Here is a 14,838-nt window from a genome sequence, read left to right on the forward strand (position 1 = left end):
TTGAACTAAAATCTAATTTCTAAATTTGCTACCAAACACACAAACACGAACATAACTTAAACAAGTCGAACATGGCTCAACTGATACAAAACGTATAGTCACAATCAAGACATCAAATCGAAGGTTCGAATCTTCCACACAAAAACGCCATAAAATATAAGGGCTTGAAAACGGGAAACTAGACGTCTGGGCTTTCTATTGTAGAAGTGTAATATTACTACAGACTGCAGCTGCTGGAACAAAGCATATGTAAACAATTCATAATAACTGGAAACTAAACCTAAATGGCATTTAATCCAAATATTTTTGCTACAAGAAGGCTTTTCACTAGATGAACAAGAGAGAATTAGAGAGAGACCGAACGATACGTAGACGAGTTCTTATGGCTTGCGAGGTGGAGAACTACTGCTACTGCTCCTGCTGCTGCTTCTACCTCTCAATGGCCTACTACACAGCAAAAACAATCGCATTATAATAACGACGACAAGAATACAAGATTAAAAGCTGTTCTAATGACTTTTAGAAGGTAAAAAGTGCTTTTAGCGAACTAAAAATACTTTATTTTATAACTTTGCAGTGTTTGGCTACACAACCAAAGATCACAGAACTCTAAAGGCACTTGAAAAGCATTAAAGTGCTTACTTTTAGAAGCACTTAATTAGTGCTAAGAAGTTGGTACTTTTTCTTTTTCAAATGTCATCCTAAACTCACTATAAAATGGGCACTGTACCCTGTTCATCTTGTTTATCTAGAAGCTCAGTGGTTAGCGGGTTTGGAAAAACATTCATAATTAGTCAAAGAAGAAACAGCAAAAGGTCCAAGAACCAAGCCCTAATATTCTCAACATCCAGATATGAATATCGACATATCGACCAATATTTTATTTAATGCACGGGTTTACCTTCTTGGACTGCGAGATACTCTCCTGGCAACCTGTAACATAAATAAGGAATATCGAAGTGACTTTGGATGCAAGGAAAAGTAAGCAACAAGCCCAGAGAAGAGAATAAAGGCAAGATTAATCACTACGAACCTTCCGTGGACTTGGCGATGCAGAGTAAGATGATGATCTCCCACGTCTACCAGCAGCTCCCGGCCGACCTCTGTACCATAAGAAAACTAAGTATAAATATATGCTTACAGTGGACAAAAAAAACTAGTAAGGGTAGTAGCTCTGTGGAATATTATATAGTTAGGGAAAGTAAACGATCATAGAAAGGGTAAAGTAGCAGATGATATGGATACTAAACTAGCCACCTAACCTTATAATACAAATGTTATGCAACTAATTTGGAGATATTTCTGATTTACACAATGTCTTGGGTAGTAAATAGGAAACTGAGATCGTTAAAGCTTAGTTTTTAAGCATCATTATAATTTATACATTAAGTAATGGTATGCTTAAGTTGTTAAATTCAGAACTTGTAACTAGCCTTAAAAAATCTAAATCCCACGATCACAACACCAAACAGCAATATTTAGGTCTAGGCCTAGCTGTTCGACAATTGAAAAAAAGATGATGCATCTGCACATGTCTGCTTCTATTGAAAGACAATTGGCTTGCTTTAGCCAAGAGCATCTGAGACGTTATGCCCTTTACAAATACTAAAAGCACGCATTGTGAATGCTCAACTTTAGATTAGCTATCCTACAATAGCTGGTTTCCATTGTCTAGAACGGAAGGATCCCTCGGGGCCCAAACGCAATATGTCACCACACAATTGACTTCCAATCTTTATTCAAACATCTTATGAGACCTAGTTTCTGCGCCAATATAATTCTTTGGTTCAGTACTAGCAAGGCTCTATCTATGATGGACAAATAGAACTAGGAGAACCTTCAAATGAATTAATGCAATATGTCACCGCACAATTGTTTCCTAGCTCAGTTGAGACAGCTCAGAAAGTTTATTGTGATTATCTTCCTTTCTTGATCAACGACAATGGTAGTAACTTCTGTGATCTACTTCGTATTTTGATTTATGGCCCCCCAAACACAGGGTGGACACAATCAAACAATATAAAATAAATTTTCTTCAAAAGGCAATTATGAATAAAAAAACTCATTATGCATCCAGATACCTCCGTGGTGAAAATGACCGGGAACGTGATCGACCTGGTCTTCTAATGGGTGAACGGCTCCGTCTACGAACTACTGGAGACCTTCTGGGAGGACTACGAGCCCGTCGAAGAGGTGTACTGAAAAGAAACACAATTAATTATGTAACACTCATTAACCGAAGAATAAATGCAACTGAAACCACTTAATCAGACTACAACATATTCAAGTATAAACCATGCTCAACCAGTGACCAAGAAATTAAAATCTCACTGTCAAGCTTAAATATGTTAATTTCTCAAACATTAGAAGTAATCATGCCCTCATTCACCGTTCTTCTAATACCTAAGATTCAACTGTAGGAACACCTCTGAACCATAATGGAAACAAGTAAATTTTTAAATAGTTACATCAAAAGTTACACTCTACTAGCTATTACTTCATTCTAAGTAAACCATAGCATTACTTTGAATTTGCTTGGATCACCCAAAAACCACAGTTTACCTGTAGCTAGGCATAACAAAATCATCAATGGCCAACAAGAACCGCATAACTAAATTAAACTTGATGCAACTTTTAGTATTCTTCAAAATAACTACAGTGACTAAAAATCTTCAAAGAATAAAAACCCGTACTCTAAAAACAATAATTCAAGATTAAAAAAATAATGTTTACATATGCTTTTTCTGCATAATTTAATACTCTCCAAACAAATGCTCCAACTCGAAAATAATAGGATACAATTTAACAAGTGCAGCAAGACATTAATAGTCAACGTTGTCACTATATGATATATTTGTGAAGTTAGCAACAATATACATATCCATGTATCATTCAAATTGCAAGAGAACAGATTTACGATCTTCTAAAACAGTCAATGCACAATACCGGCGCCTAGGAGGAGGTGGTGAACGTCTCCGAACAGGGCTGCCACGAATTCTTCTTGGAGAGGGCCTAATCACCAAAGTTAAACAATGTTGATGCTCTCACCATTAAAAGAAAGAGATAAATTTGGTGTGTGTGTGTGTGTGGGTGGGTGGGTGGGGAGGGGATGATACTCAACCTTGGGGGAGATCTATGTCGCCTTCCCAAAGGTGATGGGGAACGGCCACCTCTCATTGGTGATGCAGGCCTCCTTCTAGGAGGAGAGTCAACACGGCGACGGGGAGGAGACTCCGGACGGCGGCGTGGAGAATCAGGTTGTCTTCTGGGAGACCCACCTCGTCGAGCGACAGGCGAGCGTCTTCTAGGTGAGGGAGGCTTTCGACGAGGTGAAGCTGATGTAACAAACCAGAAACAAATCACTAAAATAAAATACTCCCATGAAAAATAAAATAAAGTAGAATAATAGGGGGGGAACGTTAGACATTGAAAAAATATATAATTAATGAGTTATACGTTCTCTCTGTCTTTTCATATCGTCCTTCTCAGCATCAGCACCAACATTTTCAGGCTTAGGACCATCTCTCTTAGAAGCAGCTGCAGCAGTCCTTGGAGGTGATGCCATTTTCTGTCTTTGAGGCAATGTAAATCTTGCTCGAATAACATTTCCATCAATTTGGGCCTACAGTTAGCCAATCATCACAATCATTTCCCAGTGATGGCATTATCAATAGATGCACTTCAAGTACTTGAACATTTAAGCAAAACATACACCATCCATATACACTTGGGCTTTTTCAGCATCAGATCTTGTTTTGAATTCAACATATCCATATCCTTTAGGAAGGTTGACCTGTACGCATTTAAACAGATATATCAATATATTATTCAAGAAAAACTTGTTAAATACAACATGGTACAAACTCACTGTGCGATCCATTGCCAGCTCAACATTGACTACTTCACCAAAATTACCTAGAAGGTTTCGGAAAAAATAAATTCATCAGAGCTACAAAAGTAGTTAAAATAATTATTAAAAAAAAAAAAAAAAAAGGTAACAGATTACCTATCCAATCCATTAATCATGAAGCTTAACCATAAAGATATTTTGGAGAAAAATTCATATTTGAGAGTGACCTTTTTGATTGAATGAGACTAACAAATTTACAACTAGTTATGCAACATATTCATGAGAAAAGGAGAGGAAAGGAAGGACTGCACATACAGTAACTTAACAAAACAGATATGATGAAGAGTAATCGATATGACAAATTACTCAATTGTTACGGACAAAACAACATGGTCAATGATCATTCCAACAAACTATGTTGAATTGAATCTACTACATAAAGACATATGTTCAAGAACATACCAAGTTTAATTTTTAAGACAAAATGCTACATTCATCAAGTCAAAGTATAACCTTAAGATGATGTACTGAAGCTTGAAATAAAGTTGTTTTTGTTTAAATCTTTGATTTTTTTTTTAAGAGATCAAACTACCATGGAGAAAAATGAATAAACAAGGGCATACAAAAAAAACAAACCCAACAAAACAGTCCCACAAAACTACAAAAAGACCTAGCGACTGATGCTCATGAGGCATTGAACCTCACCACCTCCCAAACCTCATCACAAGACAGCTCCCCATCTATACTCTTTGCTCTACTAGTAACGTTTAACAAAGAATGATATGAAAACAAAACTGCATTAATCCATCAGGATAATTGTTAGAAGCTAAAGAAGGCGAGTGAAAAAACATACTGAAGATTTCTCTTAAATGACCCTCATGGACATTCCTACTCAGTGCATCAATGTGAAGAACAAGTGACTCACGTACAGGTGATGGTTTCCTGAAATCAATAGAAACAGTTTGAAAAACAAAATAGATATATAGATGACTGACAGACAAGGAAAATATCACCAAAAGAAAACAATGGATGTAAATCGTTGATTTACAAATGCGTGACTAAAAGAAATATTTATATAAACAAAATACATGACTAGGGGAAATATTAATATAAACAAAAAGCATATGACAATTTCGAAATGGTCAATTACATAAAAATTGTAAGTCATCATAGATAACTAAAGATAAAATTTACAATTGCAAGATAAATAATGGTAATAGAATATTGTTTATCGTATTCAACTTCAACAAGGGAAGAATGACTAAAAGTTGAAAATAATGCAATAGCTACACAACAGTTCTGAAGAAGTGCTGAATTCAAATAATTGCTAAAGAAGTGCTGAATTCAAATAATTGCTAAAGAAGTACTGAATTCAAATAATTACAGCATTGTATTTCCTAAGATTTATTTCTGTACCAAAAGGCCGGCGCATCAAAAACCGCGCCAAAGCAAAAATGATCGACTTATCGGAAAATGCATGCCATTAACAAATAATGAAGTTGGATTTGACTGTAGATGGAGATGTTATTGCCTGGGTGGTGGAGAACTTCGTTTAGCTGGTGGAGGTGAAGCGCGAGTCCTCCGAGCTGTTTCAGTAGAACTGGAAAAAAAAAAAAAATGAAAATGTGATTTCGACGCATGATGCTAATGATTTTTCGAATCATAAAATTCCTAATTCTGATACTTGCTCTCACACTAACAAACAATAAGCACCAAATGCAGGAGCCAAAAATGAAAAATGCAAGTTCAAGCGAAAGAAAGACGAACCTCTTTCTCTGAGGAGGGGGACTTCGGCTCCGAGAACTAGCACTGCGGGAGGGAGACGACGACGAGGAAATGGACCTGGAATGGGACACAGATACAGACCGTGACCTGGAGCGTGAGCGGGAACTGGAGCGGGAATCAGAGCCGGAGTATGAGCGGGAACGTGAAGAGGATCCCGATCTCGACGGAGGCGAGCGACGGCCTCTGCTTGGTTTCGCCATGGCCAGCAAGAGCTGCAAGAATCGGAACCCTAGCTTAAACCCGTCTGGTATCGTTCGAGATTAGAGATAGTGAAAGGAGAAGCAACACAAAAAAATGGTCGACACGTAAATGACGAAAACATGAGAGAGAGAAAACAAAATACTTTTTGTTTCTCTTTTATATATATATATATATATATATATATATATATATATATATATATATATATATATCTAAATTTTAATGATATTTTAAAATAAAATACTAATTTTTTTTATCAAAAAAAAATATTTAATAAAATAAAAAATTTAGATATATTTTTATTAATTTAGTCGTGAAAAATAATTAAATTACAATCTTCCTAATAACCACTTATTTTAAAAAAAATTATTTGGCTTGAATTCTTAATTAAATATCAAATACAAAAATACATTTTTTATTATTTTTTATTTTTTAAAATGTCGTTTTTATATAAAAATGTCAATGATTTATAAGCTTAATTTTAAAAAAAAATTATAAATTAAAAACTAAAGGTCACGAAAGTCTGCACTTTCGCCCCTTTCTCCTGTGTAGTCACAGGTAACGCCTCGGAAAGCACGTATGAGACACGTGCAGAGAAACTTGCACATGCGACCACTGTAATTTGAGTGAAATTGTCATGGTGCAAAAGTAGGTATGGTCGGTCTGGTATTCCATTGTTCCCTATTTTGATTATGTTATTTATTTCGCGTATAGCATAAACTAATCGAGCTCTGTTTGATCTCCTAAAAGCGGAAGCTAATGTAGAATATGCGCGGGAAGTGATCCTTAATAGTCCACTATTGACAAAAGCCAATATCTCGAGATCCTGAGGACTCGTTCTGAAACAAAGACCAACAAAGATTGCTTCCAACTTTTAAGCTCAAAAGATACAGTTAATTCAGTTTGAGCAGCAGTTAAATACTTTCTTTCCAATGTTCATGTAAATTTACATTGAAACATGAAGAAAAAGAGACCAGAAAAGTTAAACATACAGCCATAACAGTGCAGAATAATGTGCATTTGTTCGTAGTAGACGATCTTACGAGCACGGTCTATTTCAGCTCTTCCATGGAAACAGAAGCATCCGAACGTCGTCTCTTAGCTTCGTGATCGCCCAAGTGCAAGGAAACGGAGATGTCTTCGCAGTCGCTCCGGAGCGAAGACAGGTTCTGGGAAACAGCACGACCCAGAGTGCTGTTTGAAAGGGAGGGAGAGCAACTAAAAAGGCTTGGAATGAACTGATGTTCGACGCTGGGAGCTGTGCTCGTCCCAGCTTCGAGATGAAACTTGGTCTCAAGGAGTGGTCGGTCTTTAGCTGAAGAAGGTTCTACTTCTGTTGGCATATGCTGGATTTGGAAACCCAATGGCTCAAACTTCTCTTCACTTTTATCCTTTGGCAGCGTTGTGTCCGGAGGAGAGGAGTCTCCGACAATCGACCCGATAACTGTTGCCGAGACGGTTCTTTGTTCTTGCACTGCTGCTGCTTATAGCAATATAGAAACAGAACAAAAACATTCATCAGAACACATCTATCATTATGTGATCTACAATGGAGCTTTATCAAACGCGCGGTGTGCAAGCGAAACGAGTTAACCTACACAAGAGAAAGACAACTAACCTTTAAACCCGTCATCAGTTGTGATTAGATCGAGTTCAAGCAGATTGAGAAGACGCCCGAGATCGACCCCACTTGTCCAATTCTCAGGAGGTTGGCCTACTTTTAACTTAAGCCGACCTCGGTTAGCAGTTCCACCCCATATAATCCCGATTGGTTGCAAACTCTCTCGATTTTCACCCTTTAAAATGATGAGGCTTCCGCTATCTCCTTCGAGATCAAAAGTCTGTTGATTCTCACCAACGACGAGAAAATCGGTTAAGAAGCATATTCCTTTCTCGTCATTGTACTCGAGAGCATAGGCCAAAACAGTTCCGGTAGTCAAGCCCGAACTTCTTCCGACTTTCACGACCTGCTTCCCTATGAGGGTACTGATAGGCGACTGCAAGTCGATAAACTTCACATCACCAACCTCTCCCACACCTTTTACAGATGTAGTGACGGTCGACATGTCGAAATCATCAGCAAAAGGAATAAACGCCCCATCTGCCCTGACGAACGTCTCTGCAATTTAACAAAACTAGAATAAGTGCGTCGGGTTACCACACGTTAACATTGATGTAAGCAAATTGTAACAACCCAAAGAGCACATTGGTTGGGGAGGAGAACGAAACATTTTTTAGAAGGGTGTGGAAACCTCTCCCTAGCTGAGGGAAAGCCTAAAGAGGACAATATCTGCTAGTGATGGACTTGGGTCAAATGGTATTAGAGTCTGACACCGGGCGATGTGCCAGCGAGGAGGGTGAGCCCCGAAGGAGGGTGGACACGAAACGGTGTGTCAACAAGGACGCTAGACCCCGAAGGGAGGTATTTTATTTTGGCAACACAAGGATCATTACCTGGATTTATTCCAGCAAAAATTCCGTACCAAAGCTCATCGGTGATGAACGAAGTAGCTCTCTCAACAGCACCGAGATACACCCCCGGCCCAAGCGTCGGTGGTAGAGGATGAAACATCTTCTGATTCGGATAATCCAAATCAACTGCAACGTGACGGTTCGTGAGAAAACCAACTTGTCGACTGCCCGTTTGACTCCTTACGATAGCACCCAAGGTCCCATAAGTCTCCTGGCTAGCCACCTGATGAGCAAGTAGATTCAATTTTACTGATACAATTATAACTTTTTTTATCAGAAGCCATGCCTCAGATGGCAAGGTCCCAAAATCTCCATTTCACCAAAAAGGAAGTGAAAATGAACAAATGCTACCAACTTTTGAACTATTGACATTGCCATTGGAGCTAACCATTTACGTCCAATACTCACAAAAGTTGCTATCGGTTCAAACGGTTGCTATGTGTCACGGTCATGCTTGTCCAAGGCGTGTTGCCTATGGCCGCATGACGGATGTTCCGGTCTTGCTTGTCCATAGTTGCATGCCCGTTCCAAACCCCTTTTACATGCTTTCATCCTAGATAGGCCTTCACCATTTCACATTTGGTCAATACGGAGGTGTATGACCGTTCACCAAAACCATATCTACACCCGTCAGGGCTAAAATGACTAGTTGTCACGTTATATGCTATTTAAGCAGTAGTATTTCTTTATTTGCTTATAGTCATATAACGTTGATTTCTTCAATTCTTCAAATCGTTTTCAAATGTATTTCCTCGCTCACATTTTCTAAACTTTTTCTCACAACGTGACTCAAGGCCTGAACATACGCCAACGTCGTCCGCGACGTCCGAGTTTCTCACGGCTGACTTGTTCACTTAGTTAGAACAAGCGCCGCACAATCGCTATTCCGCTATTGCAAGAGTGCGATTGTGGCACTATGCATGTTTAGAGGCACACTTCGGACTTAGGACATATATCCCAATTTCGAGTATATAAAACGACTTCTTCACGTAGCAACATTAGCAACACGTGAGCGAAAAACGGTATGGCATCGTGATATCAGATTCGGGTCCAAACCAAGATGATCTTGGAGGATCCCTGCATCTCTAAAGCTCGTCTCTCACATGAATTGGCCGTTACCACTCATTCATTACAAGGTCTTTTCCATTCAAGAACTTTATATTTCATATAAAAGCATGTTTTCAGGTCACTAGTTGCAAAGAAACATGAATGTACCTGAGAACCAGAGCCAATGCATAGATCAGAGCCACGCAGGTCATCGACAATTTCGGTGTATAGCTGTTCTTTAGGAGCAGGGTTGGGTGCACCAAAATACGAGAATTCTACGACATCGACATCGCACCACACACCTCCCGGCCCCTGAAACAAAAAAAGGAATTCAGAATGAAACTTAGTACAGCTACTTCACAACCAACGTAAAACGACTTCTTCAAACCTCCAACGCGGTGGGCAGGCATTGGATAGGACTAAGCCATTGCTTATGAACTTTCCTGGAAACAAAAACAAGAATAGCAGGAATGTCGGTCAGCACGCCCTTTTGGATACGGAATCCAATCGCCGTTCCGAGACTGTAACAACGTAGGATCTTGCTATGGAAGGCTCGTATTGTCATGAGCTCGAGTAACGTGGTGGCTCGCTGCCCTTTTGGTAATGGATGAAGGATATCTGGTAGTACCCCTTTTTGAAGATTTGCGAAGTAGTTTGCCCTCTCCTCGGCTGCAACGCTTAATCGAATGGGCGTCGGCCATGAAAAGTAAGCTGCATTGCTCTCACAATGCTGTCCAGCTGATGCAAATGGCTGAAGTGTAGGTGGACTGAAGGAAGGTAAATTAGAGTGACCGTAGCAATTCCTTTCAAGATCCAGAGCTGATTCCTCGGATGGTGTCGAACCAGCGCAGTTAATCCTGCTGTTGTGTCTTGTCTGCTCCATTACGCGGTTCACCTATGATGCAATTAGCAAAAATTTAAAATAAAAGAACCAAATTCTGAACAGGAAGATAGCCCCTACAACAATCATTAAGTGGATAAAACTAACGAACGAGGATCCATAACGTGTCAAATCTGGAGACCGTATTGTCCAGAATCAGAATTGTATCAGTCCAAGTCCACCGCTAGTAGATATTGTCCACTTTGGCCCGTTATGTATCACCGTCAGCCTCATAGTTTTAAAACGCGTTTGTTCGGGAGAGGTTTCCACACCCTTATAAAGAATGTTTCATTCACAGTTCTAAAACGCGTCTACTAAAGAGAGGTTTCCACACCTTTATAAAGAATGCTTCATTCACGATTTTAAAACGCGTTTGCTAAGGAGAGTTTTCCACACCCTTATAAAAAAAATGTTTTGTTCCCCTCTCCAACCGACGTGGGATCTCACAATCCACCCTCATTCGAGACCCAGCATCCTTACTGACACACCACCTAATGTCCACCCCCTTCGGAGTTCTAGCCTCCTCGTTGGCACATTGCTCGATATCTATCTATGATACCATTTGCAATAGCTCAAACACACCACTAGCAAATATTATCCGCTTTAGCCCGTTATGTATCACCATCAGCCTCACGGTTTAAACCGCATCTTCTAGGAAGAGGTTTCCACACCCTTATAAAGAATATTTCGTTCCCCTCTCCAACCGATATGGGATCTCACAATCCACCCTCCTTCGAGCCCCAGCATCCTTGCTAACACACCACCTAGTGTCCACCCCCTTCGGAGTTCCAACCTCCTCATTGGCACATTTCTCGGTATCTATCTATAATACCATTTGCAATAGCTCAAACACACCACTAGTAGATATTGTCCGCTTTAGCCCGTTACGTATAACCATCAACCTCACAGTTTAAAACGCATCTTTTAAAGAGAGGTTTCCACACCCTTATAAAGAATATTTCGTTCCCCTCTCCAACCAATGTGAGATCTCATGATCCACCTTTCTTCGAGTCCAGGATCCTCACTAGCACACCACCTAGTGTCCACTCCCCTTCAGGGTTTAGCCTCCTCAATAACACATCACCTAGTGTCTAGCTCTAATACCATTTGTAACAACTCAAACCCACCACTAGCAAATATAGTCCATTTCAGCCCATTACGTATCATCATCAACCTCACAATTTCAAAATGCATCTATTAGGGAGAGGTTTCCACACCCTTATAAAGAATATTTCGTTCCACTCTCCAACCGATGTGGGATCTCACAATCCACCCTCCTTCGAGGCCCAACATCCTTCCTGACACACCACCTGGCATCCACCCCCTTCGGAGTTCCAGCCTCCTCATTGGCACATTGCTCGGTATCTATCTATGATACCATTTGCAATAGCTCAAACACACCACTAGCAAATATTATCCGCTTTAACCCGTTACATATCACCATCAGCCTCAGTTTAAAACGCATCTTCTAGGGAGAGATTTTCACACCCTTATAAAGAATATTTCATTCCCCTCTCCAACCGATGTGGGATCTCACAATCCACCTTCCTTCAAGTCCAGGATCCTCACTAGCACACCACCTAGTGTCCACTCCCCTTTGGGGTTCAGCCTCCTCGATGACACATCACCTAGTGTAACAACTCAAACCCACCGCTAGCAGATATAGTCCATTTCAGCCCATTACCTATCACCATCAACCTCGCGATTTCAAAACGCATCTATTAGGGAGAGGTTTCCACACCCTTATAAAGAATATTCCGTTTCCCTCTCCAACCAATATGAGATCTCACAATCCACCTTCCTTTGAGTCCAGGATCCTCATTAGCACACTACCTAGTATCCACTCCCCTTCAGGGTTCAGTTTCCTCAATAACACATCACCCATTGTCTGCTCTAATACCATTTGTAACAACTCAAACCCACCCCTAGCAAATATAGTCCATTTCAGCCCATTACGTATCACCATCAACCTCACGATTTCAAAACGCATCTATTAGGGAGAGGTTTCCACACCCTTATAAAGAATATTTCGTTTCCCTCTCCAACCAATATGAGATCTCACAATCCACCTTTCTTCGAGTCCAGGATCCTCACTAGCACATCACCTAGTGTCCACTCCCCTACAGGGTTCAGCCTCCTCGATGACACATCACCCAGTGTAACAACTCAAACCCACCGCTAGCAGATATAGTCCATTTCAGCCCATTACGTATCACCATCAACCTCGCGATTTCAAAACGCATCTATTAGGGAGAGGTTTCCACACCCTTATAAAGAATATTTCGTTTCCCTCTCCAACCAATATGAGATCTCACAATCCACCTTTCTTCGAGTCCAGGATCCTCACTAGCACATCACCTAGTGTCCACTCCCCTACAGGGTTCAGCCTCCTCGATGACACATCACCCAGTGTAACAACTCAAACCCACCGCTAGCAGATATAGTCCATTTCAGTCCATTACGTATCACCATCAACCTCACAATTTCAAAACGCATCTATTAGGGAGAGGTTTCCACACCCTTATAAAGAATGTTTCGTTCTCCTCTCCAACCGACGTGGGATCTCACAAGAACACAAGTACATACCTACTAAACTACCAATAGACTAAAAAATTTAAGCTGATATGCAATGATATACAAAATCCTTTACAATACAGCCACTCAATGATTGAGCAAGCACAACACAAAATGAGAAGATCACAATTTCTATTAACTAGATATCACAAACCCAACAATCAGAGCATCAAAAACAAACAAATCAACCAAAAACAAAGTAAAAAACAGCAATCAAAGAGGAAAAAGGAAGCTGAAACTCACAGGAAACAATGGGGAATCCGATGAAGATGGTGGTATGAGCTCAAATTAGAGTGAACCAGTGAAAAAGGGAGCTAACCCATTGAAGGTTCGAGGCAAAATTAGAGGATGGGTTAACTCAGAGACAGATATAGAGACAGAACAGTGATGCAGCTGAGCTCAGGTGGTGCAGAGGAAAGGCAACGACAGAGCCTCAGCTCTGCAAATAAACATAGAAAAGTGAATGTTTGAGAGAGAAGACATTACATGGAAAAGGTAAAGTTAAGAGAGTGAGTGGGGCTATTTTTAATTCGCTAAATAAACAAAGGTAAGCCATTGTGGGGAGACGTGTCCACACTGCTTGCCTTCTTCCACTAATTCTGTTTATATTTTGTGCTCAAATCTCAAGCCTGTCCTCTTTTTTTTCTTTTTTTTCTTTTAAATTAAATTATACTTTAAAATTTACAATTTTAATAAAATATTTACATTATTTTATAATTTTTAAAAATATGTGAATCAAAATGAACGTCTCCTATCCATGTGGGACCACCACTAAATCCACCATCTTCAAGGCCCAACGTCCTTACTGGCACACCGCCTCGTGCCTACCCCTTTCGGGGAACACTCTGTCCTTCCTCCAATCGATGTGGGACCGCCACCAAATTCATCCCCCTTTGAGGCCAGCGTCCTGACACACTGCCTCGTGTCTACCCCCCCCCCCCTCGAGGAACAGCGATAAAAACTGGCACATCGTTCGGTGTCTAATTCTGATACCACTTGTAACGTCCCAGATCCACCGCTAGCCGATATTATCCTCTCGGGATTCCCTTCAAAGCTTTAAAACGCGTCTGTTCTCCTCCCAACCAGTGTGAGACATCACAAATTTTTTTTTTTTTTTTTTTTTTAAAGTGTTTACCAAAATGAATGCTTTTAAAGAACATAAGTTAAAATGAACGGTTTAAGAAATAACCAAAATAAACTTTTCGAAAATATCTAAACTAAACTTAACCAACGCTCAAAGTAGGTTTTTGTTACGCGTCTAATAGGTTATTAGCTTAAATAAATAAATAAACAAATTAATACATATATATATATATATATATATATATATATATATATATATATATATAATAATTCTCTAAAATTAAATGTTTATATTTGATAAATCTTTTTATTTCCAATTTTCTTAAATTTAAATATATTAAATATAAAATTAAAAAGTTGGAAGTCACATAATTATTGAATAAATTTTGTAATTTTGACATTTTAAATATTTATTTAAGATTTTAATCGCCCAAAAAAAATTATCATTTTAGTTTCTAATTTTTCTAATGTTTTATTGTAAATCGGATTGTCTATTTATTATAAACAAAATAATTATTGTTTTATTTATTTATTTTTAAATACAACTAAAATTGAAAGAAAAAGGAATCGACGAGCTAAACATGATGCTATCTTGTCGTCGGCGAACCCGACGCACAGCCACAACCACTCACCGGCAAGCGACTCAAGAGCGAAAGGCGCTATAACAAGCTCCCTCGTAGCGACAGAATCCCGATCTTCAACCTCCACGGTGGCGGCATGATTCCAACAGCGCAAATCTATGGTGGCGCAAGCTTCTTTTTGCAGCGGCGGTTCATTTCGTGGTAGATCTGAGTTCGAACATTTTCAAACCCTAAACGGCAATGATCAAGTCTTCGAACACATTCAGACAGGAATCCACGAAGGCTGAAGCCATTTGGTAAGAATCAGTGGTTACGATTCCCTCTGAACTATTTTCGGATTCGATTTAAGTGTTCTAAATTGGCTA

The 14,838-nt window shown here is 39.5% G+C and overlaps 2 protein-coding genes across 3 annotated transcripts; both read right to left on the minus strand.

The window, feature by feature from the left end:
• Positions 1-164: 164 nt before the first annotated feature.
• On the minus strand, positions 165-5,969 carry LOC111789082 (uncharacterized). 2 transcript variants are annotated; one of them, XM_023669725.2, is made up of 12 exons: positions 5,618-5,969; positions 5,382-5,450; positions 4,704-4,792; positions 3,869-3,915; positions 3,713-3,793; positions 3,457-3,622; positions 3,122-3,335; positions 2,947-3,012; positions 2,082-2,198; positions 1,034-1,103; positions 902-933; positions 165-447 (listed from the first exon to the last, which is right to left on the minus strand). In XM_023669725.2, the coding sequence occupies exons 1-12, from the start codon at positions 5,833-5,835 to the stop codon at positions 381-383; spliced, it is 1,236 nt and encodes a 411-aa protein (XP_023525493.2). In that variant the 5' UTR covers positions 5,836-5,969; the 3' UTR covers positions 165-380. The 2 variants fall into 2 exon arrangements, with proteins under 2 accessions (XP_023525493.2, XP_023525494.2); XM_023669726.2 differs by having other exon boundaries at positions 165-444; positions 5,618-5,968.
• Positions 5,970-6,683: 714 nt separating this feature from the next.
• LOC111788750 (protein NARROW LEAF 1) lies at positions 6,684-13,317 on the minus strand. The gene is made up of 6 exons (XM_087121725.1): positions 13,053-13,317; positions 9,744-10,250; positions 9,524-9,667; positions 8,291-8,531; positions 7,455-7,955; positions 6,684-7,316 (listed from the first exon to the last, which is right to left on the minus strand). Exons 2-6 carry the CDS (start codon positions 10,236-10,238, stop codon positions 6,889-6,891), a joined length of 1,809 nt encoding a protein of 602 aa, XP_086977851.1. The 5' UTR covers positions 10,239-10,250; positions 13,053-13,317; the 3' UTR covers positions 6,684-6,888.
• Positions 13,318-14,838: the final 1,521 nt, after the last annotated feature.

The sequence above is a fragment of the Cucurbita pepo genome, chromosome 2 (genome assembly GCF_057944985.1).
Source record: "Cucurbita pepo subsp. pepo isolate OVF chromosome 2, ASM5794498v1, whole genome shotgun sequence".
Taxonomy (NCBI): Eukaryota; Viridiplantae; Streptophyta; class Magnoliopsida; order Cucurbitales; family Cucurbitaceae; genus Cucurbita; species Cucurbita pepo.